We start from the raw sequence: 22264 nt of genomic DNA, 5'->3' as shown, positions 1-22264 counted from the left end.
GAGTAGTGACTACAGTGCCTGGCCCTCTGCCAAGGAAGGGTGTGAGTTTCTGGCTGTGTTTGCTGAGGTGACTATTAGCTCTTCTCTCAGTTAGAGTTCCTCTAAATTCCTAATTGCAGAAACCTCTACCTTTTGAGAAGTGTTATACTCAGGAGTGCACAATTAACAGTGAACTTTTTGACAGAGGTAATTCTGCTGCTGGTGTTTGCAGTGATAACCAAGATTTTGGTGCTCTGTGGTACCTTTGAGATGTGGTGGGTGAGGTTGTGTTGACCTTGCAGAGCAGGGCCTTTATTGGCAGTGTCATACGTGTGGGAGCCGGGTGGGTGAAGGCTGGAGGCACAATAACATTGCACACAGTTCATCAGGAATGCAGCTCATGAATCAGGCTGGAAGAATGTGGAAGTTGGGCACCTCAGAGCCACGTTTGCCATGGCACCATCACTCCGGCACAGCGTGAGGGATCAGTCATAATCATTGTGCAGAAGTTTGAGTTGCCTGAGGAGCAAAAAGATTGCAGAGAAAAATCTGTGCAGCTGTCTTTGTGGTTGATACCATTGCCATGCCCCGTTCAGGAGGTGCAGGACTAAGTGCCAGAAACCGAGCTCTCCACACCTAGTGTGGGGAATTCAAGGCATTTCTGCTAGCAGCCTGATCCTGGTGTTCTTGCCAGCAAGTGTCTGTTGTGAGGGACAGGCTCTTTAAGCTGGCAGATGGCTTCCTTTCACGCGTGGTTACCTGAGCAATCACAAACCCGACCCGTGTGCGAAGGGGCGGAGTGGATACAGTTAATTGGGGTAGCTCAGAGCAGCGAGTTCATGGCAGATTAGTCAGGGTGCTGTTAATAAAATAACAATTACCTAAGCAGTAAACTTCTTTGAGTTCTTAACACGGGAAACATCTACTCAACTGCACAAGTGCAGTCTTGATGTACCAGGTGAGGGCTTTAGGGAATGTGTGTGCTCTTACAAGTACCTGTGGTGGCGTGAAACAGGTGATCTTCCTTTGAAATGGGTGTCAGAGGGCTTGCTTTAACACCAGTCCAGACTTTGGAACCCTCTCTGGAAAATGCCTACAACTGTTTGCTGAAGGAATGAGGACTGTGCCAATCATTTGAAACACTCATGCGTGAAGACACTGAGGCCAAATGCCCGTGACAGTCGGCTGGTGTGGGATATCCAGCATCTGGGATTCCACCAGGCTGAGGCATCGCAGAGTCACTCATGGCTGAGGCTGGGGGCTGGCTGCTCCAGCCCCCCTGGCTGCCCAGGAGCGTGTCCACATGGCTTTTGTACAGCTCCAAGGACCGACACTGCACAGCCGGTGCTCAGACACCCTCACGAGAAACTGATGAGCTGCACTGGAAAGAAGCTGAGAGTCGATTTGTGCAGCATTTTTCATCAATGCTTCCTGTGCCAGTTCTTGGATGCTGTAGAAGAGAAGGTGCTGTGGTTCTTTTTCTGTGCTGAGCTACAAAGCCTTTCCATCTCTGAGAGGTGTTCCATACTGGCTGTGAGCTCTTGGAATTAGCTGAAAGGACAATGGACAAAAACAGCATATGAGTAATGAACTTGTGTTTTATAAATTTGGTATTTAGCTGTGTGGGACTGTTTCCCCAGTGCTTTGCTGGCAATTCAATTAGAAGTGGCAGTTTTAATTAAATAACACAACTGGAGGCTGGGTTATTTCTCTCATCCAGTTCTTTTTCAGTTTTAAAAGAGAAAGGTTGGGGTGTTTTTCTACAATAGTTTCAGTTATTCTGTATGCTAAGTACAACGTTGAGCTGTACCAGGGAAGCCACATTAAATGTGGTGGTTTAATATTAGTGATACATAACATCCATAATTGAAAGTATTTCCATTAAATGACTTTTTAAGAAAAACAACAGTACCAGAGGCTGGTATTTGGAGGGAAGAGGAATTGAACAAAACATTATTTCTAATTTTTTTTTTTTTTCTAATGTAACCTCTATCCGGTTGAGAGGTTTTCTGCTGAGTAAATCGAAATTCTTTCCTTTGACTCTGAATTACATTTAGTTCTTCTGGTTTAGTTGTGGTTTGGGCTCTTTTTCTTTTGGAGGGGGGATGGTTTGTCATGGGTGTCTGCTGTCTTTTGCCAGTGCCCCATGCTGTGATTTTTCTCAAAGCCATACTTGAATCAGTGATTTGGGTTTGGCGATAGAACACCTCAACCATACAGCCTCTAATCAGAAGAATACAATTCCTGACTGAAAGTGACAGTGTGGGCATTCAGAAAAAATCATATGTAAATACATGAGAACATGTAAATATGTTCTTATATGCTTACTTTCTCTAAATCATCAAGCTAATCAGATTCAATCATTTCCCAATTAATATTGTTCACTTTCTTGTCACTTTTATAACATCAGTAAAACACTGTGCAATGCTAATATCAGCGATACTCCAGTATTTCCCTCTGAGATAGCTAATATTTGTCAGTGTGCCAGAATTTGGAGTCTCTGGAATATTACAATATCTTGCCTGAGTTCTTTTTTTTCCAGAAATGAGGGATAGACATTCATCATTTGGTGGGGTTTGTTGTATCCCTGAGAGTGTGTGGTTTTAAAGGATTGATCTGATTTTCAATGCTCTTTCAGTGGTAGCAGGGATGAACCTGACACCGTGAGAAACTGGAATGTGTTGACTGTTCTTTTACATAGTGGGATTATTGGGTGGTTCTTTTATTTTCCTGAGGTACAGAATGATTTGCTTGCCCTGTTTGTTTTGCCAACAGAGAGATAACCCAGTTTCCTACTGTTTCCCAAGAAGCTCAGTGGCTTGGGAAAAGGCCAGCAGCTTGGGAACTAACACTACACATGCAAATAAACAAGTGTTAATTCCCTTAATAGTGGGAAAAAGCTTAAATCCCTTTAGGCAGGTTTTGTGCAACCACTGTCCATTAAGGAGGATGGTTTTCCTCCTGGGACCTCCTGCCTGCAGCACTAGAAGATGGCTTAATCTTCTACAGGAGTTCTGTGTACTTAGACTTCCTTCAGTTATCTTACATATCCTTTTGATTGTCTTACATACGCCGATTATATTCTATATCTTCTGGGTACAGCATGTGGCACACAGTTGCAGAATCTAAGGCAAACTCACATTTAAGGGAGAGAGTGTTTACCCAGTAAATCCCCCAAATTTAAAAGGTGGGAGTCAAAAGGTGAAGTTTAACTACCTGTTAATGCTTGCTTGAACTTTCATTTGTGGCTGGTTGTAAAAGTCATGTTTGTTTTCTCCTCGCCTTAATTAAAAGAAAGAAATCCTCAGACTTCCTTGCCTTGGAGCATCTTTATTCACTGGCTGTAGAACAAGTGGAATAATGCAGCTTTTGAGTCAGACAAGCTATTTAGGCATGTCTTCCTGGAATAAGGTAAATTAGGAGGCAAAACACTTGGAGGATTTCATAGAATCCTAGAACAGTTAGGGTTGGAAGAGGCCTTGAAAATCATCTTGTTCCACCCCTTGCCACAGACACCTTCCACTATCCCAGGTTGTTCCAAGCCCCCTCCAACCTGGCCTTGAACACTTGAAGGGACAAGGCAGCCACAGCTTCTCTGGGCAGCCTGTGCCAGGACCTCTCTGCCCTCACAGGGAAGAATTTCATTCTTGGATCTGGTCTTACCTTGTGATAGTTTGAAGCACTTCCCCCTTGTCCTGTCACTCAAGGCTCTTGTCCCAAGTCCTTCTCCAGCTCTCCTGTGGCCCTTCAGGCATGGAAACACCTCTTGGTTCTCCCTGAAGCCTTTTCTTCTCCAGGCTGAACACTCCAAGCTCTCCCAGCCTGGCTCCAGAGCAGAGGTGCTCCATCCCTCTGAGCATCTTCGTGGCCTCCTCAAGTCACTTCCAGCATGGCTCCATCTTATCTTGGACCCCCAGGCCTGGATGCAGCACTGCAGGTGCCATCTCCTGAGAGTGGAGTCAAGGGCAGGAGTCGCCTCCCTTGACCTGCTGGCCACACTTCGGATGCAGGACGTGGTTGGCTTTCTGGGCTATGTGTGCACGTTGCCAGGTCGTGTTTAATGTGCATTTGGCCTTGTTGAGCCTTCCTGAGGGTCCCATGTCCCCAGGCTGCCCAGGTCCCTCTGGGTGACATCCCTTCCATCCAGCCTGTCAGCCGTAGCACGCAGCTCTGTGCTGTCTGCAGACGTGCTGGGGCTCAATCCCATCGTCCACGTCACTGACAGAGATGTTCAAGAGCACAAATTCCAGCACTGGCCCCGAGGAATGCCACTTGGACATTGGCTCTCCTCTGTGATTTGTTTTTTAATGAAAACACTCCTTTTGGGGACTGTCTCTTACAAGTGTGTGTTTGCAAGGCTACTATTTCTTTTTTTAATTCTTGGTTTTGCAAACCAAGTGAATTGCAAGTCTCTCTGCAAGAAAATTATTCTAAAAATAATGTCAAGGCAGTCCTCTTGCAAAAGACCATACTCTTGTAGCTTAGAGGTCATGGCATCAGTGTCCTGGTATTAAAGATTGCTGTAATATAAAGCTTCAGATGGTTAAATGCTATTCACGGATGTGGTATTTGAGGAGGAGATTTGTTTTTATTATGAGCAAAGGCTTAGCAACTTGACAGAGCAGAAAAATATTAATACAGTGGGTTAGTCATAATCCACATCTTTGTTTTAAAGCAAGTTAATGGATGGAAGACAATCAAGTTACAACTTAATGTGGAACTCCTTTTTGAGTTTGTTATTTCTATTGTTTTAGCTTCCTATGGGCCATATAGGAATACTGACTTTATTTCTGACCTACTGTTTGCTAAAGACTGAGGTGTAGGCATCAGGATATTTTTATTAATGCAATTGTATCTTTAGTCCTATAATACTAGTGCAGCCTACTGTTATTTTTGATTAAATATTCCTGTAGGCATGTGCTTATGTATTCTTGGTGTTTCTTTTTGTTATGAAAAGCTTTGGCTTTGATGTGCTTCTTAAATTTCCTCTGAGTCATAACAGGGGCTGCCAAACCATTGTTTTTGTTCTATTTGGACTTGATTCTAGTTCTACAGTTGTTTCCTCCTAGGGGGTTAAAGTCCATGAGCTTTTATTAAGATAAATGTCAGTGATTCTGAATGGATTTGCATAAAAGAAGCCCTTAGTCTCTGGTAGGATAAGTCATGTGTGATATTGTGTTTTAAAGTAACAGTGACTACAGGAAATATTGGAAATAAAAGTTGTTGACCTTTTCTGCACAATGGAATTTCCCTTTCTGTTAAATATGGAGCAGCCTCTCATCTGTAAGCTGTCATCAAACTGAACGTTCTCACTGGTCATTCTTTGCTTAAAAAAGCTTCAAGTTTCTCCCTCACAATTAATTAATGCTGCATCTTGTAGAAATTACATCTACAAGGCAAAAGATGGTAACCATTGGTAGGATTTGTAACAATATAAGCGTTGCCAAAATGAAAATCTCAAGTCAGAATTTGCTCTTTGCAGCAGCTTCAAAATCAGTAACTTGTGCCTATCCCAGCCAAGTAACTGTCACAGATCATGACCTGACACCAGTCTTACATGTAGTAATTACTCATTTATACTAAAATAAGCTGGCCTCAGTCAGAAGGTGACAATTTATTTCAAATTAACAGTTTGCCACTATAGTTTACATATTGCTGTGGCTGACAGTGTGCTTTGACTTCGTAGTTAGCTGCATTTTTTTCTTTTGTTATGAGACAATATCATTTTAATAATTTAAACATTTGGAAGGAAAATGAATATTTCTTATTCATGTCTCGCTGCATCACTTGAGAACTTTGAACGTGCCTTCAGAATTTTAGTTGTCAGACAGAAGCCTGCTCAGAGTTTACAGTGTTGTTAATGGATTTAATTTGTTTAAGATGGGCTCTGTAGGACTGGAGTTGAGCAAGGCAGTCAAGTCAAGTATATCCCACAGCCCATCCCTCTCCAGTGAAGTATTTGAGGGCAAACAGATGCTTTAGTGTTCATTAGACTGATGAGTCAACACCTCAAGTTCCAGGCATCTTATATGATTTATTTTTCTGAACTTTCAATTCCGAACATCTTTTTTCCAAATATTGTTTCCTGAAAACTGCAACTTTCTGCAGGAAATGAGCCAAGAGAAGCCTAAAAAAATTTAAACAGCCTAGTAGAATATAGAAGCTAGAAAACAATGAGGAATACTGAATAAAAAATAAACTAAGTAATAAATATTTATCAGCAGAATTTCAACAGGTAGAGGGCAGGAAGCTTTAAGTTGAGAACCAAAAATGAAAGAAGGGAAGTGAAATAAAGGAAAAGTTGCCAGCCTGCAAAATGAAGGCCATGCAGTTATTTTGGGATGGAAGTGGAATGGCTGAAGAAAACTTGGCTGACCATCAGCTCTAGGAATTGGCAAGTTTGAGTCACAAAGGAAAATACACTGCTGTAGGGACAGAAGGAGGCAGCAAGGGGAAGATGAAGGATGAAAAGTTCAGGTTTCCTGTTATGATAAATGTAAGCCTTGCACAGAGGTGCTACGAGGTGCAGCACTGGATGGGCCGGACCAAAAGAGGTGATGGGGAGAAGATGGGACACAGGGTGCTCAGAGTTAAAGGTCAGGTGCAGAGTGGTGGCAAACAGATGGAGCTGACCAGGTGATCAGACTCACTCTTCTGGCTCCCAGGCCCTTGCTGTTTGCTTTGGCATTGAAGAGTTTACAGTACTTCATTCTGTTTCAGTAGGTGTGCTGTTTATATAAGAAAATATGTAATAAATAGAAAACTACTATGTGTAGTTGTGCACATACCTTGTACAGAAAACAATAATTAATAGATGTATATAGCAGCAGTTCTAGACTTGCACTAATGTTTTTCTGGCTTTTCTAAGTGAGAAGAGCAAAGTGAGTGAATTGCCAGCTGGCTGTTTCAATCAACAGCAAACAAGAGTATAAAAAGGTGAAAAAATAGGATTTCTTAGCTTGAACTCGGCAGTGTGTGAATGTGTGCTCTTAGGAACTCTTTAAAGGTGCCCAGCAGTTGGGGAAAGTCCACTTTGCATTTGTACCATGCTGTTGATCTCTTCCTTCTGTTCATTATGGACATTGTTAAACACAGATCATGGAAATAAGTTAATTCATGTGGGCTCAGTGCTTCACTATTTATGTCACACGTTGTCTTTACTCCTTTTGTTAGCTCACTTGAGGTCAGGAACTCCTCAGTTTTAGCAGCAATGCTAGAAACAGCACAAATGCGGGAACACTCTGCACCTTTTGGTCATTGAAGGTGATGTACAAATCAGGGATCAAGTGTCTGATAAAGTGCCTTAAAGACACTTGCAGTGTCTCTGCCTCTGTAATCTGTGCTTGGTAGATGGGAATCAGGTCTTTGTGTCCATTTATCAATTTTTTGCTCGCTGTGAAGGGTAAAATATTAACACAGAAAGCGGGTGGGAAGTGGAAGAAAGCCCTGCAGGAACATCAGTCAGCTGAGAACTGTGATTGTTTGGAGGCCTTTGCAGCTGACCACAAATGTGCCTTTTGTTTTTTTAATGCCGTGGGGCAGAATTAGAAGCTCTACAGGTGTAGGGTTTGTTCATTATTTTACAAAGCATCTTGAATTAATATCTTTTGCTTTCCCTTGATATTCAGCAGCTTGGTGAAGAGAAGTGTGTATGGGAACAGAGCCACAGAAATAACTGGAGGCGTACTCAGTGCCCTGATTTCTGCTCTGTTGATGCTTTTGACCAATGGCCTAATGGAAGAATTGGCTGTGCTATTGTTGTTGCATGCTCCTACCCATTATGGAGCGGGGTATCCATGGAGAGGATGCCTTTATAACACTGAACACCTGGCGCGTGATTCTTCTCGGGAAACATTAGGAGGGGTGGCTCAGATGAGCACTCGCGGTGTCTGTAATTGTTTATTCTAAGAATGTCCCACTTTCCGAGCTATAAATACTGGGAAGAGAGGAATAAGTAAAGACTCTGTTCAAATACCTCCCCAGGAGCAGGTACTGAATGCTGGAGCATTCATTTTGAAAAATGGGAATGTAAGGGGACTGTGTTGCTTAGCATTTACTTATTCAAGAAGGGCAGAGGGGGTAGCTGGGGTTTATCTGTGAGCACTGCTGTAGCACAAACTCAGTAATGGAAAATTCAGAGAGCTGTGTGATGGGACTGTTAGGTGAATAAATGTGGTTCTTGTTTTATCTTAAGGGCTGAAAATGCTTGCAAACTGCTCAAGGTCTTTAGCAAACTGCTGAAGAACCAGCTCAGGCAGGGGCTTAGTAATGCTGCTGGTCCCCACTGTCATGCTTTGACCCAACAAGCAGCCAAACACCACACTGCCTCGTTCCCTCTCTCCTCCCACACCCTGCAGGAGGATTGGGGAGACAATCAGAAGAAATAAAATGAAGATTTGTGGGTTGAGTTAAAGGTAGTTCACTAAGACAGAAAAGGGAGAATATTAATATGTAATAGGAGGGGGATGATGACAAAAGAATTAAAATATACAAAACAAGTGGTGCATGATGCAACTGCTCATTGACCAGTGCCCACACAGTTCCTGAGCAGCAGCCCCCAGCTGGCTTCCCCAAGTTTATCACAGAATGTTTGGGGTTGGAAAGGACCTCTGGAAATCCTCTAATCCAGTCCCTTTCTAAAGTAGCTTTGGCTGGAGCAGGTTGTACAGGATGATATTGAGGTGAATGTTGAGTTTTTCCAGAAAAGGAAAACGCATAGTCTCTCTGAGCAGCCTGTTGCAGTGCTCAGTCACCCTCACAGCAAAGCAGTTTTTGCTCATATTGAGGTGTAACTTTCTGTGTTCTCCTTCTCCTATCACTGGGCACCACTGGGAAAAGTCTGGCCTCATCCTCTTGACAGGCATCCTTGAGGTATTTGTCTGTATTGCTAAGATTCCATCTCAGTCATTTCTTCCCCAGGCTAAAGAGGCCCAGTTCCCTCAGCCTTTCCTCATAAGAGAGGTGCTCCAGTCCCCTCATCATCTTTGTAGCCTCTGCAGGACCCTCCCCAGCCCTTCCTTGCCTGTCTTGAGCTGGGAGCTCAGACCTGGAGCCAGTACTGCAGATGTGGCCCCAGTGGGGGAGAGCAGAGGGGGAGGATCACCTCTCATCCTGCTGGCCACTCTCCTCCCCATGCACCCCAGGGTACCCCTGGCATCCTCAGCCTCCAAGGCACTGCTGGCTCTTGGACCCCTTCTTGTCCACTTGGAGCTGCAGGTCTTCCTCTGCAGCAGGTCAGCCCCAGCCTGTGGGGTGCTGTGAGAAGCTGATTTAGTGCAAACACTGCTTATAGCAGCAGCTGAAGCATCACTGTGGGATCGACATGATTCTCATCCTAAATGCAGAATAAAGCACTGTACCAGCCACTAAGAAGCAGGAATTATCCTAGGAGAAACCAGGACACCCGCTGGTGACATCAACTTACAGAAATGGTCAGGTCTAAGAAATAGAACTGGGCTGTTTCCAGACCCTTAATCCTTCATCAGAGGGAGTTTAGAAACTGCATTTGATGCAGTTAGGTTGTGTAAACCACATTCTTGGAGTTAAAGCAAGTGTCTGTTACAGCATGTCCTATACACAGCATGCCCTTAAATCACAAATATTTATGTTCCACAAGACTGTGGGTACTTTGTAGTGCTCTGGACAGTTGTCAGCAAAGTAGACAAAATCAGGGAGTTGGGGGTGGAAATTTTGCTGTGTGAACCTGTGGACTGCAAGCTCTGATAATAAAATAACAAAAAGAAAATACGAGCCCATCTGCAGCTGCCCCTGCCCTCCCTGGTACCTGCCCCACTTCCCCCTGGGCCCAGCTAAACTCTTCATCTTCTCAAGCACCCAAAGAGTACCCACAGTCAGGGTTGCCAAAAACTAATGGGAAAAATTCTCTAGGTGAGGAGGGACAAAAGAAAGGACACCTAATCCCCAACAAACAGTTGCTACAGATACTTGTTAGGAAGCGTCTTTGCTTTGGAGATGTTTGCATTTTAGATACCTGTGCTGATAGGTGGTGGGAGGTGCACATTTCTGCCCTGGTGATTAGCTCAGTTTGGGTGGTCATGCACAATCAGCACTTTGGGTGAAGATTGATGGCACTTCAGTAGAAGAGATATTTGCTCAAGACATGAATTATCTCTTTTCATATATTAAGACATGAAATACCTAATTAAAGATATACATTATATGTCTTTAATTATAAAAAGTGATGATTTAATCCAAGAAATGTGTGTAGTCTATGTACATAAGCTTTTCTAAGGAAAAACTTACTACTACTGAAACAATTAGTTATTTTATTTGCTTACCTAGTAGAAACCCAATGCAGGCAGTCTGATTTTTCTGAGGCATGGTGTCATAAATTATAATATTAGCTTTTGGTCTATTAAAACATTGTTATATGAATGAGGATTAGTTCAAGATTTTAAATGTATACAGTATATGAGTACCCCCAGTTTTACAGCTATATTTTGTCTGTTTCAGATTTTGCAGAAATTCATTAGTTATTGTCAAGGCTGAGATTTTTGTGGTTCAGTGCTTTAAATCTTTGTTTTCTTTTTTTCTTTTTTTTTGATTCCATGTCAGATTAAATTTACTTGTAGGCTGTAAAGTTTTCTCCATTAATGAACTTGTGTTATTCTCATTGCTGGTTTCCTTTCGAAGGCATCAGTGGCTGACAGGCAGTGATCTTTCTCCAATCTTGGCAACAGGCTGTTGCTGTGGTAGAGGCTGTTGTTCGCTAATGGAGACTTGCTTTCATAAAATAATGTAGAATTTGTAGAGCATTCCTTCTTCTGCATTTGCTTTGCTGCTTTTTGAGCTTGTATTTTTCATTTAATTACAGTTTCTTAAGTAGACAATGTAGGAGGCCTGTTTGTAATTGAGTCTTGGTAATTAAAAGAGAGGAAAGGAAACAAGTATATAAATGCACTTGTGTGATCCCTTTTTATTATCTGTGTGGCTTTCGAGCTTGCCTTCCTGTTCCTGATAATAATTTTTCCTGTTTCATATTTACCTGGCAGGTAAACACAGTTTTAGCTGGTGTATTATATGCTGTCAAAATTGAGAGGAATTAACTCTTGGATTTCAATCAGTGACCTGTTACTGCATTTATTTTTTTCCAGAACTTTTCCTGTGATACTGTTGTAACATAAACATTTGCCTCCAGATGCTATCCCAAACTTTCCCAGGGTTTGGGGGAGTTGGTGGCTGCTAGGTAGTTTCCCTAGCTGTATGGCAGGACCCTTCTTTCCCAGTGGCAGTGGCACACCTTACCCTTCAGATGTTTGGGAGCTGAGTGCTCGAAGTATTTCGGTGTGCCCTGCCCTCTGACATTCACCTTTAGCTCCCCAGTACTTGAGCCCTGGCAGCAGGCAGGGTAACACAAATAGCTGCGGGTGGCACAGCAGTTGCAGTTGCAAGTACTTGTAAATAAACCAAACAGAGAGAGGAAGGAACAGTATTTCCTAAAACTCATAGAACAAACATGCTGATTTTAGAGGGGGGTCGTTTTCTTGGATCCCACATGAAGTTAAATTTGCATTTGGTCCCACCCCCAAACACTTAGGTACTGCAGACTTAACTCCTCTAACAGCACCAAGGAATACTCCATTTTTCTGAAGCGCCCCTGTCATCTTCTGGACCTTCATGTCCATTTAAATCCCTGGCTCAGGGAGTATTGAGTGCTCTTTCTGCTGCCTCACAGCACAGTGTGCAGGCTGTGAGGTACCTCCAGTCACCCAGCAGGTGTGAGACAGCAATTACTGTGTCACAAACAACTGAAGGAGTTAAATGCATTGAGCTCATTGTTCTAATTTATGTGACAGCAGAGAACACCTTGGTGTCCATCAATTGGTTCCATTTGGAGTAAAACCTGGGGATATATGATGCAGTCAATGATAACGATGGTGATGATGATGTAGATGTTATCCTCATATGTTGCAGTGCATCCAGCAGTATCTCTAAGATGTTTTCACTGTGATTTGAAAAATAACAGGAGTGCTTTTCTAATCAATATAGTTATTGTTCTTAAATCATGCTGTAGCGTTTTAGCTTCTCCTCATATCTGAAAGTGTTCACCTCTAGCATTTGTTATCTGAGCCCACTGTCATGTCTGTAAGGAGAGCTGAAAATTAATCATATCTGGTGTCAGTTGAGAAGCTGTGATACAGCAGTTAATAGCAAAAAAAACCTTCAAATGTTTATACTTTATTCAGAGTTGGAGATGAAGCTCTTCATTGTATCTGTGTTATTCCTGAAGAGTCGGCACAGGATGTTTTTAGCACTTCATAGAAAACTATCGGACACCTTCCAGGTTTCTGGCTGTGCTGGCTGATCTGTAAATATAGCTGGAGGTGGTACAGAAGAGCCTTTGAAGGTAGAGCTGGTTAAACGCCAGAGACACAGCTCCTGCACTAAATGTCCAATAGCCCCTGGATTGTTTCTTTGCTTTTGAGGCAATGTTCACATTTTCATCTTTGTTCTCACCCCAGCTTAGTTCAGTTTGCCTTGCAGATCATCTCTCTGCTTGCTCTGGGTAATGTGCCAAGTGTTCAGCCCAAGATTAAGTTACAGCCAGAGCTGCTGGACATGAAGGTGCTGTAACTGTAGATGTCTGTGCTTATGTTTCAGCCTTGCTGCAACTGAATTCAAAAATCTGAACAGGAAACCTCGGTGGCAGAGTTTAACTTGTAAAAATAAGCTTTAAGCTTATATTGCAGCTTAACTGATAATTCTTTTTAATACTTTGAACTTCTGATTATTCTGATTATTTTTTTTAATAAACAAAACATTAAGGTATAGAGAGTTAAGCTGGCAGATTTTCTCATGAAGTGGTGGAGACTCTGAGGCCTCAGAAGGTATGATGGGTCAGTTGACAAGTAATGACTAGCTCAAGAACGATCCCAGATCTTAAAAGCACGTGAAAATAATCTGAACTGTTAACATATGTAAAATCATTTCAGCTGCTGTTAGAGTTGACTGCAAATATTAGGAAGCAGAAACTGCAGAAGAATTGAAAAAGTTTCCCTTCTTGTTCTTTCCTCTTGTTCTTTAAAATGTGTTGTGAAAAACTTGAAGTGATAAGCATGTTAACTTACAAAAGTGGTGGTGTTTGCTTTCTGTGTTTTATTTTAAATCTGTTGTAGTTCTTTTAACCTACATATCTAACTGGACACTTTGCATTAAGGATTGAACTTTCTGATTTTAACATCTGATGCTAAATTTTTGACTCTTTAGAGTTGCCATCCCAAGCAACTTTTTCTGAACTTGTTAATTTCTTAATATTTTCAAGGTTCATATTTTTTACATATCAAGCAGTTGTATTTTCCGAAGTCAGTGTTTTGGAATATTTGTGTTGTTTCTTGTAGAAAACAGAGTTGGACACAAGCAGTAGTACTTGATCTCCAGAAATGTCATTAGGGGCTCCGTGATGTACAAGTCCAGACCTCCAGCCTCCTGCTCTACCCAAAGGTTAAAAATAATCAATTCATTACAGTTTGGATGAAAATGTTAGTGGATCTAAAGAAAAGGAGATGTTTTTTAAAGATCCAGTCAGATGGGGATGATGATGATGTGATGATACTCTAAAGAAATAAACTGTGTTCATCTTCATACTAACAGCAACTGTTTTACTTCCTTTTGATGCAGATCACCAGAAACTGGAAAGAGAAGCCAGAATCTGTCGCCTCCTGAAGCATCCTAATATTGGTAGGAACATTTCCTTGCTTCATACAGTGTTTATCAGTTTAGAAAATATAGGGGAAATGGAAATTAACAAATATCAAAGAGTAGCTCAGAAATCAAGTGCAAATATCTCCAGGCAAGACTCTTCCTTTATTATGTGGTGCTCCTTACGAATTCTGCTATGGGATGCAATAATCTGATGGATCACTGAGAGCAGCGTTCAGTGTTCTCATCTTTGAGCCATTGCTCTGCCATCAATGAACTCTCTGTGCCAGGTATTTGGGGAGTTTTGAGCAGTGTGTAGGAGGGACTGTTTCCAGGATTGTTCATGATTTTTGGAGACCTGCAGAAGAATTTCAGCTGGTAGTGTCTCTTGCACAATGAGACAGACCAATGTCCATAATTAGTGCTGGTTTTAGTGAGATGCTTATTTTATACTGTGTTTTGTGTTTGAGATTGTCCTTCCAAGATGAAGAGAGCTCTGCTCCTTTTATTTCCAGAGTCGTGTTTTCTAACCATGTAAAGCAAAAAATAAAGTTATTTTGGAGGGTGGGGTGTGTCTGTCTCCTTGCTTTAGAAACAGTGTAAACAGGTAAGTACCTCTATCTTAAGAGAACTGTCGCTGTGTTTTTCAGTTTTCCATGCACTGAATTATATGCCAAGAGTATCTCTCACAAGAATATTTGCTGTACCTGAGAAGGGTGGGAATTTCCTGTCCATTAGGGTGTTTTCAGACTACGGAAATTATTTGGTGCCTTGGATGAAATCAGCTCCTTCCTTTTAATGATAAAGTGAAAGTGAAAGCAAATATAGCGCAACTCGAAAGGACATGTCAAATTTCTGCAGCACCTCTCTTAAGCTTACAGGTTTGACCTAGAAATTTGGTTAAGAAGGAAGAGGATTGTTACCTGTGCTATTTTATCCCACCAAAGGTTTTGCATTGTAAAGTGGTGAGAAATAAGGGAACATACAAGTCCTTTTAGGGAGGAGGTGCAGCCCTTCTGCAGCTGTGGTTACACATACGGTGTAGTCAGACTCCAGAGCCATTGGCCTGGGCCGTACTGGAACCAGAACACATTCCTGAGCTTCCACAAGCCAGGGAAAACAAACCAAATACAGCAGTCAACTGATGTAGGGGAAGGGCTGAAATGCACAGAACTCAGTTGAAACAAAAGTCTAAATTGGTTCCATGTGGTCACAAGTCTGTATCTTGTCGGGTGGCTTGGAGCAGTGTTAGGATGGGGTTCAGCTGCTCTGTGGCAAGCCAGCTGTTCCACATGCACAGTTTGTATCTGTGAGCTTTGGCTTGGAGTGCAAACAGGCAGTGACAGCTTTGGTGACAGGCAGGTAGGGCTCTGCAAGTCTGCACAAACTGTGCATCACCACCTGCACCAAAGTGCACAGTTCAAGGGATAATGGACAAAGAGTTCTGCTCCTGTTTCAGAAAAACTGCCATGTTCTAGATCTGTCTGAGAGAAGGTTTTTGTGACCTGGAATTGGCATGCCAGGGTTTGGCAGCAGGCGTCGTTTCTGTCATATCCCTTCTCTGGCAGCCATGCCCTCAGCCAGCTAAATCATGACCCTAAAATCATTCCAAGTGCTGCCAGCACCCTGCTGGAGCTCTTATGCTTGGGTCACTATCACATCCCCTTTTAAACTGTCATCTCTGGTGAGTAATGGAGCTGCATCACACCGAAAAGCACTAAGAGTGAAAAAAGGAAGTGTGCCAGAGGAAGGGAGCTCAGCTCTAACAACAAGTAAGTTAAGAAAAATAAGAAAAAAATGGTAACTGCTTTTTTCAGTGGGATTTCCGTAGGAAATACGAGATCTAGTTTGAGAAACCACCCAACCAATTAAAGACGACCGTGTACAGGCAGTTATTTTTGGAAAGCTAAATATTGTTGAAGAAAGGCCAAATGTTAAATGATTCGGTTTCTATGCAGTCCTTACTGTTCACCTTCATAGCCAAGAGGTGTCACAGAAATCTTCCTTGTAGAAGTTGTCTCACTTCTTTTACAGGCAGAGCTCCAGTACATCTCTGAAAGTTGAGATTTTCTATGCAGACACCACTTTGCACATAACTAATTCAGTTCATTTTTCAGCATCTCTTTCTTTTATTCATCCTTTTAAGAATTGTATTATTTCTTCTCTGTCCAGCCTTGTAGTTATGATGCCTAATGAGTGGTGTCAGAAAAATAAGGCAAGTGGATTACAGTGTTTTCTGTTCTCTTATTTCAAATTTCCATTTCCCACTTAAGTAATATATATGTGAAAGTTTGTTTAAAAGAATTTCCTCATCCTTTCCAGTTGCACCTAACCAATACTCCTTGTTGTGATTTCTGCCTCTTCTGACCTCAGTGCTTTGTATTGCTGTAGTAGAAAGCGAGCCCTGCTGAATTTTGTCTGGGAATTAAAATGAGGCAAAAGCCATTAGCTAAATTTGCAGGCCTTGAGAAGAAAATTTGAGGGGGCTCAGAATCCTTTCTTCCCTGTCAGTCTTTGGCAATACTGGTATTTTCTCCTCTTCCAGCTATGCTGGAGTAATTTGACCTGTCCTACCCTGCACTAGGAAATTTCTAGGCAAACACAGCTCATGTTCCTGTGCTAACAGCTCCTGGGCTGCAGGAGTTGGTGCATTAGTGTGATTTTCAGCATTGCCATATTTCTCAGGTTCTTACTGTGGTGACATGGCTGTACATCAGTATGCAGAGGGTTGCTTTTTTACAGAGTTGAAAATGGATGGAGATGTAGGTTAAGCCTTGCTGTTCAGAGAATCTAGTGCTTTTTCTTTGTGAGATTTCACATCAGCTTACATTAAAAGCTTACCTCCTTTGCTCAGCACATACCCACACTGAATTTGTCATCTTTGGGTAGCTATTACCTTTCCAGCAGTTCCATGTGTACTAATGCTCCCAATTTTTTAATTTAGAAGTTTGAAAAGAAAACTGCTAAGTAACCATCTCTCCACCGAGAAATCCATTGTCATTTTCCTAATTTCTCACCTTTATCTTCTTTTGGTAAACTTGGATTTCTTGGTTCTCTTTTAACTTTGGGTAAAGTTAGTTTTAGCACTCTGATTTCTAGTCTTGCAATCAACATATTTTGGGTGGTGTAACACTGTTGCACCATCTTGTTACCATGTTTGGCATTGATTTACAGCTGCTTTGCTAATTTTGGTTTATGAGATCGCAAATAATTTTAAAATCTGCATTAGCCTCATGATACAAGCTCTGACCCATTCTGGAAAACTGCTGATTCAAACCTGGTAAAACCATGGAGGTTTTTCCCCAAGTGGAGTTGGCTCTTGCAGGATTTATGCTGAGTAGTATTTTCCTAATGGGAGTTAGACTGTGAAGATCTCTCTGTAACTGCTGGAGGGGCTTCTGCTGGCTTTGCATTCTCACTTGCTTACAGCCCATCATTCCCTGCCTCTGCCACCTCCTCCCAGGCCTTCCAGACAAGTGTACAAGCTATGGCAGGCAGGCAGGGTCCATTAGCCAGCAACATCAGGCTCAAGTCTGACTCTGATCAATCTTCAGCCCTTCCCCAAAGGCAGCAGCAGATTTTACTGACATGTGGCAGCCCTTCAGGTGATAAATGAAGTCCTTTTGGCACAAGGCCTGGCTGTCCCTGAATGGCTCTGTAAGTCAGGGTACTTAGAGGTAAGCAGGACTGCCAGGCAGAGATGGGGCCCATTCCTGCGGATCTACTGGTTCAGCCATGCTGAGGCATCACCACAAGTGTGCTCTGACAGCAGGATGGGCTCTGCTCCTGGAACAACTGGAGCTGCACCAGCAGATGGGAGCATGGGGCAGCGTCTTCCCAAGGCAGGCTGGTGTTGCAGCAGGCCAAGAGGCAGCCTAGATTCAGAACAAACTGGCACACAGGAAAAAAGACAATTCCCTACTCTGGTTTCATGAGTGTGTTGGTGTCCACTTGGAGTCTGCTCCTTTCCATGCTTTGAGCTGGGAACTTCTCATCAATGGCTCAGGAAATTGGTATCACCCCTACGTGGCACTGCTCCTCACCACACTCTGTGCTGGTGTCCAGCTTACTCCTTTTGCCACAAGTAGGAAAAGCCTGCATTTTGGGGTCACTTCTCTCCCCACCGTAACACAAAGCATGAGCGTTCAAGTGGTTCAATTCCTCACATGGGGGAAGATAAGAAACTGCTTATTGTCTTGTTGTTTTTGAACAGAGGATAATTCAAGATATGTAGGGGGGCTTGTGACTTTATGCACAACATGTCCTTTATGTTTGTATTCGCCAAGTGTGCATAAAGTCCCAAGAATCTCAAGAGAAACACTATTAATGTATAGAAAATGTGAATGCAGTAACTCCCTTCTGTATTTCTTTTATCTTACTGTGGCACAGTTGTGAGTAGCTCAGCTGGTATTAGTTAAGTTACTCTCTAAACCAAACACAGGGTAAAAATTAGGCCTGTTCAAGTTGAACAGATGTAGTTCCTGAGCACACTTATTTCTCTGAGCTTAATTTAAGGTTTTACTTCATGTCAAAAATATATAGTTCATTTCTGATGCAGTGAAAATCAAACCCATCCCCAGCTATATAAATTTATGCTCAATGAGTATGGTCCCCAGGGATGTATTAACTATAGCTGTGCAACTAAATAAATAGAACTTTTTCTATAAATATAAAGCTCTAGTTTACATGGGACTGATGCATTAGAGAATCTCACTTCCTTTAATTATTTTTATTGCTTAGATGAGCTGATCACTTGAACAATTTTAAATCTCATCCATTCTGTTGAATTAATTAAATTTGCAATTTCCGTGATGCATAAGGTGAACCATTCACTCCTTGAGAGGATTAAAATAAAGTATCAAGAAACCAAATAAACCAGTGATATGACATGATTTCATATTTAATGTAAGAGCCAATTTAATGAGTATTTTAAAATACAAGATTTGAATGTTTAAAGTCAGCCATGGCTACAGCAAGTAAGTGACTAGTGGAGTGCAACAACAGAATACAGAAGCTGGTTTTGCAGTTGCTATTTGTGAAATTAAATGTACTGGAACGAGACTGCACCAGGCAAGAGCACACAGGGGGGCATAGTGGGGTTTGTTGCAGCTGGGTTTTCTGCAGGCTTTCTCCTTCTCAGCAGTTTTTATTACTGCTGTGCATCTGATTCCTTTGAGTTGGTGAAGTTGTTGGGAATGTATGTTGATGTTGAAGAGGAAAAGGCTGAATGTTTTCACTTGTGTTGTTGTAAGGATTTGGTGTGGAAGACCCTTTGTGGAGAGCTGTTGGTGGCCCTGAAGTGAGTGGAGTATCAAAGCCCACAGTAGTTAAAAGACTGTAAGTTATGTAGTGCTAATCAATGTGTCAGTGATTTTCAGCATGAGCCATATATGAAGCATCAGATAATGTGGTCTGAGTGTGCCAGCAAAGTAGGGGGAAGGCAGCTTTATTCCCTCTTACAGCTTTTGTCTCTTTTGTTTGCAGCAGAATACTTCTAGTCTGCTAAGAGTGGCATTGCATCTTTAAGTTTTGATTTTCTGGGTTACTGTGAAGCATAAAAATGTCTTTGAGTGCAGACAATGACACCACTTTTTGCCATGCTACATTAATTCTCTTTCCTTTAATGGAGCACAAGGTTATTTTAGCTCAAGTGAAGCATTGCTGGCTGTAATATCCCTGATAACTGTAGCGGTATCCATAATAGACCGAGGAAATGAGGTTTTACTAAGGTTTGCCACCAATTTTGTAATTTTTTGCCTCAGAAAGTACATGCCTAATTTGCACCAAAATAGGTAATGATTCAATATAAATCAAGTGTGAACCAGATCTTGAAGCATTTTCCGTCTCCACTTAAGCCTCTGTTTGTATTTTTCCTTAAATGCATGCAAGTTCTTTTCACAGTGTGTCCAGATTCTCCTAAACATTTTTTCTTTCCCTGAAGTCCACTCCACTTTTGCAGCCAGTCATTTAAAATGTAAAACAGAGTTATCCACAGAAATGGGAAGTGGAATTTAAACACATCTCTTGAGGATCCTGCTGTGGGGGGTGAGCGCTGGGGTGGCTGCCACACTTCCCACTTGAATTTTCATCTCTTGTTCTGCTTTACTTTCTCTGTCTTTGCTGGAATGAAGAGTTTCATAATTGGCTGCACTGCTGACTTCAAGAGCCATGGAATAAGCTCTACTGAAATGAATTGTTCTCTCTCTGCACACACAAGATGGATCTCTCAGAACTTACATTTTTTTGTTTGAAAGCTTGGTTTGTTATGAATCTGCAACCACGTGTTATGCATACGGATAGACATCATGACTCCCAGCTAAACCACAAATATGTAATTTTCCTCTGGACTCTTTCCTCCAAAAACAGATATCTCTACTACTTCAGCTAAACTAAGCTTTTTCTTTCAGTAAAGTTAGCACAGACATTTTTAGCGCATTTTTAGGGGATATTGAAAGTTCTGTTTTCTTTGCTTTTACAGATTATGTCGATGATGGTGTAATTGGTGAATTCTGCACTGGTTCTTGGATTGATACCCAAATATTGGGAACTTTTGCTTGATCTGAGGGTGAGGAAAAACCAACCCCCAAGCGAAAACAGGTTGCAGGATATTGGGTGGTGTGGATGGGCATCACTTGATGGCATTAGAGCAGCTTCTGCAGGGGTGGTAAAACTTGTTGTGTGTTTTCTGTGATAATCCTGCCTCAGCCCTTGGCATTTGTGGCTCTGGGCTGAACCCACTCTGTGGGACGCTTTTGTTCCCTTTGCCTAGAGAAAATAAGGAATTACAATTCAGGCAGCATTTCTTTCCTAGGCAGCCTAAATCTGCCCATTTGGAGTGTTTGGCATCCTAACCCATGGTGGGTGAGCTGTCACCCTGTCACCCTGCTTCTGGATGAAGTCTCTCCAAGGAAAAAGTGCTGGGCTGTCTGTGCCACCTGAGAGCCACATCCCATCTCACCCCCCCTATTTCCCTGTGGCAAACAGAAAAGGATCTGTTCACACATGGGAGCAGAGAGAAGGAATAGGACAGGGAAACGCTGGGCATGTGAGCTGGGAGCAGAAAGAGGCAAAAAGCAGGACTCCTGACTTTGGACCCTGGGTCGTGTTTTGACTTTGCAACCAAAGATCAGGAGTGGTGCTTTGGGAGCTCACTGTGGAGCTTTGGAATGTCTGTGCTCCTTTTCCAGAGGGGACCTCATTAGGAGAGACAATCTGTGGGGCTACTCCCATCTGCACAGACATCTTGCTTTACTTACATACCCAGCCCTCTGCAAGAAAATGTCATGGATCATGGAGTCATGTGGGTTGGAAGGGATCTCTGGAAGGTATCCAGTCCCAACTCCCTCCTCAAACTGTGCCCAGTAAGTTTAGGTAAATCAGAGCCCATCCTGCTGAATCTGGAGACTGCAGAGAAGGAGATGGCCCAGCCACTCCAGGCACCTCTCCAGTGTTTGATCACCTTCCTATCCATGTAAATAAATAAATAACTCTGTGCCTAGCTGGAATTTTTCAGACTCCAGCATGTGGCTGTGGCCTCTTGTCTTGCCATTTGCCCCCTGGAGAAGACTTATTTCAGTCTTCCCTGCAGATCAGCAAACCAGGTACTGGAAGGAAGAGTGGATATTACCCAATATAGCTGCATCCCTGTTAGGATGTTTTTGTTCTTCTCTTAAAATTGCATTTGCATTCATTTTTAAATATTGTGACATAAATTCCTAAAGAAAGTGTAATTTGACTAAAAACTGTAAACAGCAACAGACTCTTGGGATTGCAGGGTTTCCAAGATGTGGATTTGGAAGAGCTTTTTGTAGGCTGAACTTGTCTGTGCCATGTTATATGCAGAAATCCCTTTTCTGCTTATGTTTTGCATTTTATATGCATCTTCTCCGTCTTTCTTAATGGAATGCCACTTCAGTAAGAGATTTTATAATATCTTAGATGTTGGAAACAGCACATGGAAAATCGGGGCTCGCTCCTTCAAACTTTTCTGCTTTTAAAGTCATAAATTCCCTGTTCACCCTGGTTTTGTTGCACTGCTGTTGGGAGTATCCATGCCAAAGGCATGGCATTCCAAAGGATGCAAGCTGGTCTGCTCCTCGTCTTCCTGCTGCATCCTGGCACGGAGTGAATCCTCTGACCCACAAATAACACCAACCTCCATCACTGGCAGTGGATAAATAGCTCATAATTGCTCAGTTCAGGCTGGCCTTTTTCAGATTTCGGCACTGGAGACTTTTCTACTCCTGTAAAACTGCTGATCCAGGCATTTTCTTCAGTTGAGAGGGGTTTAATGATACCTCTCTCCTCCTAGTCACCTTCCAAATTTGGAAGTTCTTTTTATAGTGGTTTCACCAGGGTGTTAGTATTCTCATGGACTGCCCATGGGAATGTGCTTCTAATTTTAGTTTGTCCTCTACATGTCTGTCTCCTTTAAATGCATCCAGCTTCTCTTTCTAGCCATACTGGGCCGAGCATGACACTCTGCTCCTGATACCTGTGCACTGAAGATGTTCTGGTATTGCATTGTAATCAAATCCACAGCTCCTGCCCCTGTGCTGCACAGCAGTGAGTAGCACTCGTGTCTCAGCGATTGTACTGCCCAAGTAGTGCTGTTTGATTAATAATT

The 22264-nt window shown here is 42.4% G+C and overlaps 1 protein-coding gene across 32 annotated transcripts in view; it reads left to right on the top strand.

Annotated features, from left to right (window-relative positions):
* The window catches only part of CAMK2D (calcium/calmodulin dependent protein kinase II delta), a 118714-nt gene that overhangs the window by 33270 nt on the left and 63180 nt on the right, over positions 1 to 22264 (top strand). For all 32 annotated transcript variants that reach the window (XR_004496975.1, XM_019006258.2, XM_033513692.1 and 29 more), the window contains exon 4: positions 13618 to 13677. Coding sequence is in view for 31 of the 32 variants with exons in the window: in XM_019006258.2 (XP_018861803.1) it covers positions 13618 to 13677 (60 nt within the window). In the remaining variant the exon portion in view is untranslated. The remainder of the gene's footprint in view (positions 1 to 13617; positions 13678 to 22264) is intronic.

The sequence above is a fragment of the Parus major genome, chromosome 4 (assembly GCF_001522545.3).
Source record: "Parus major isolate Abel chromosome 4, Parus_major1.1, whole genome shotgun sequence".
Taxonomy (NCBI): Eukaryota; Metazoa; Chordata; class Aves; order Passeriformes; family Paridae; genus Parus; species Parus major.
This window is presented reverse-complemented; position numbering and strand designations above follow the sequence as displayed.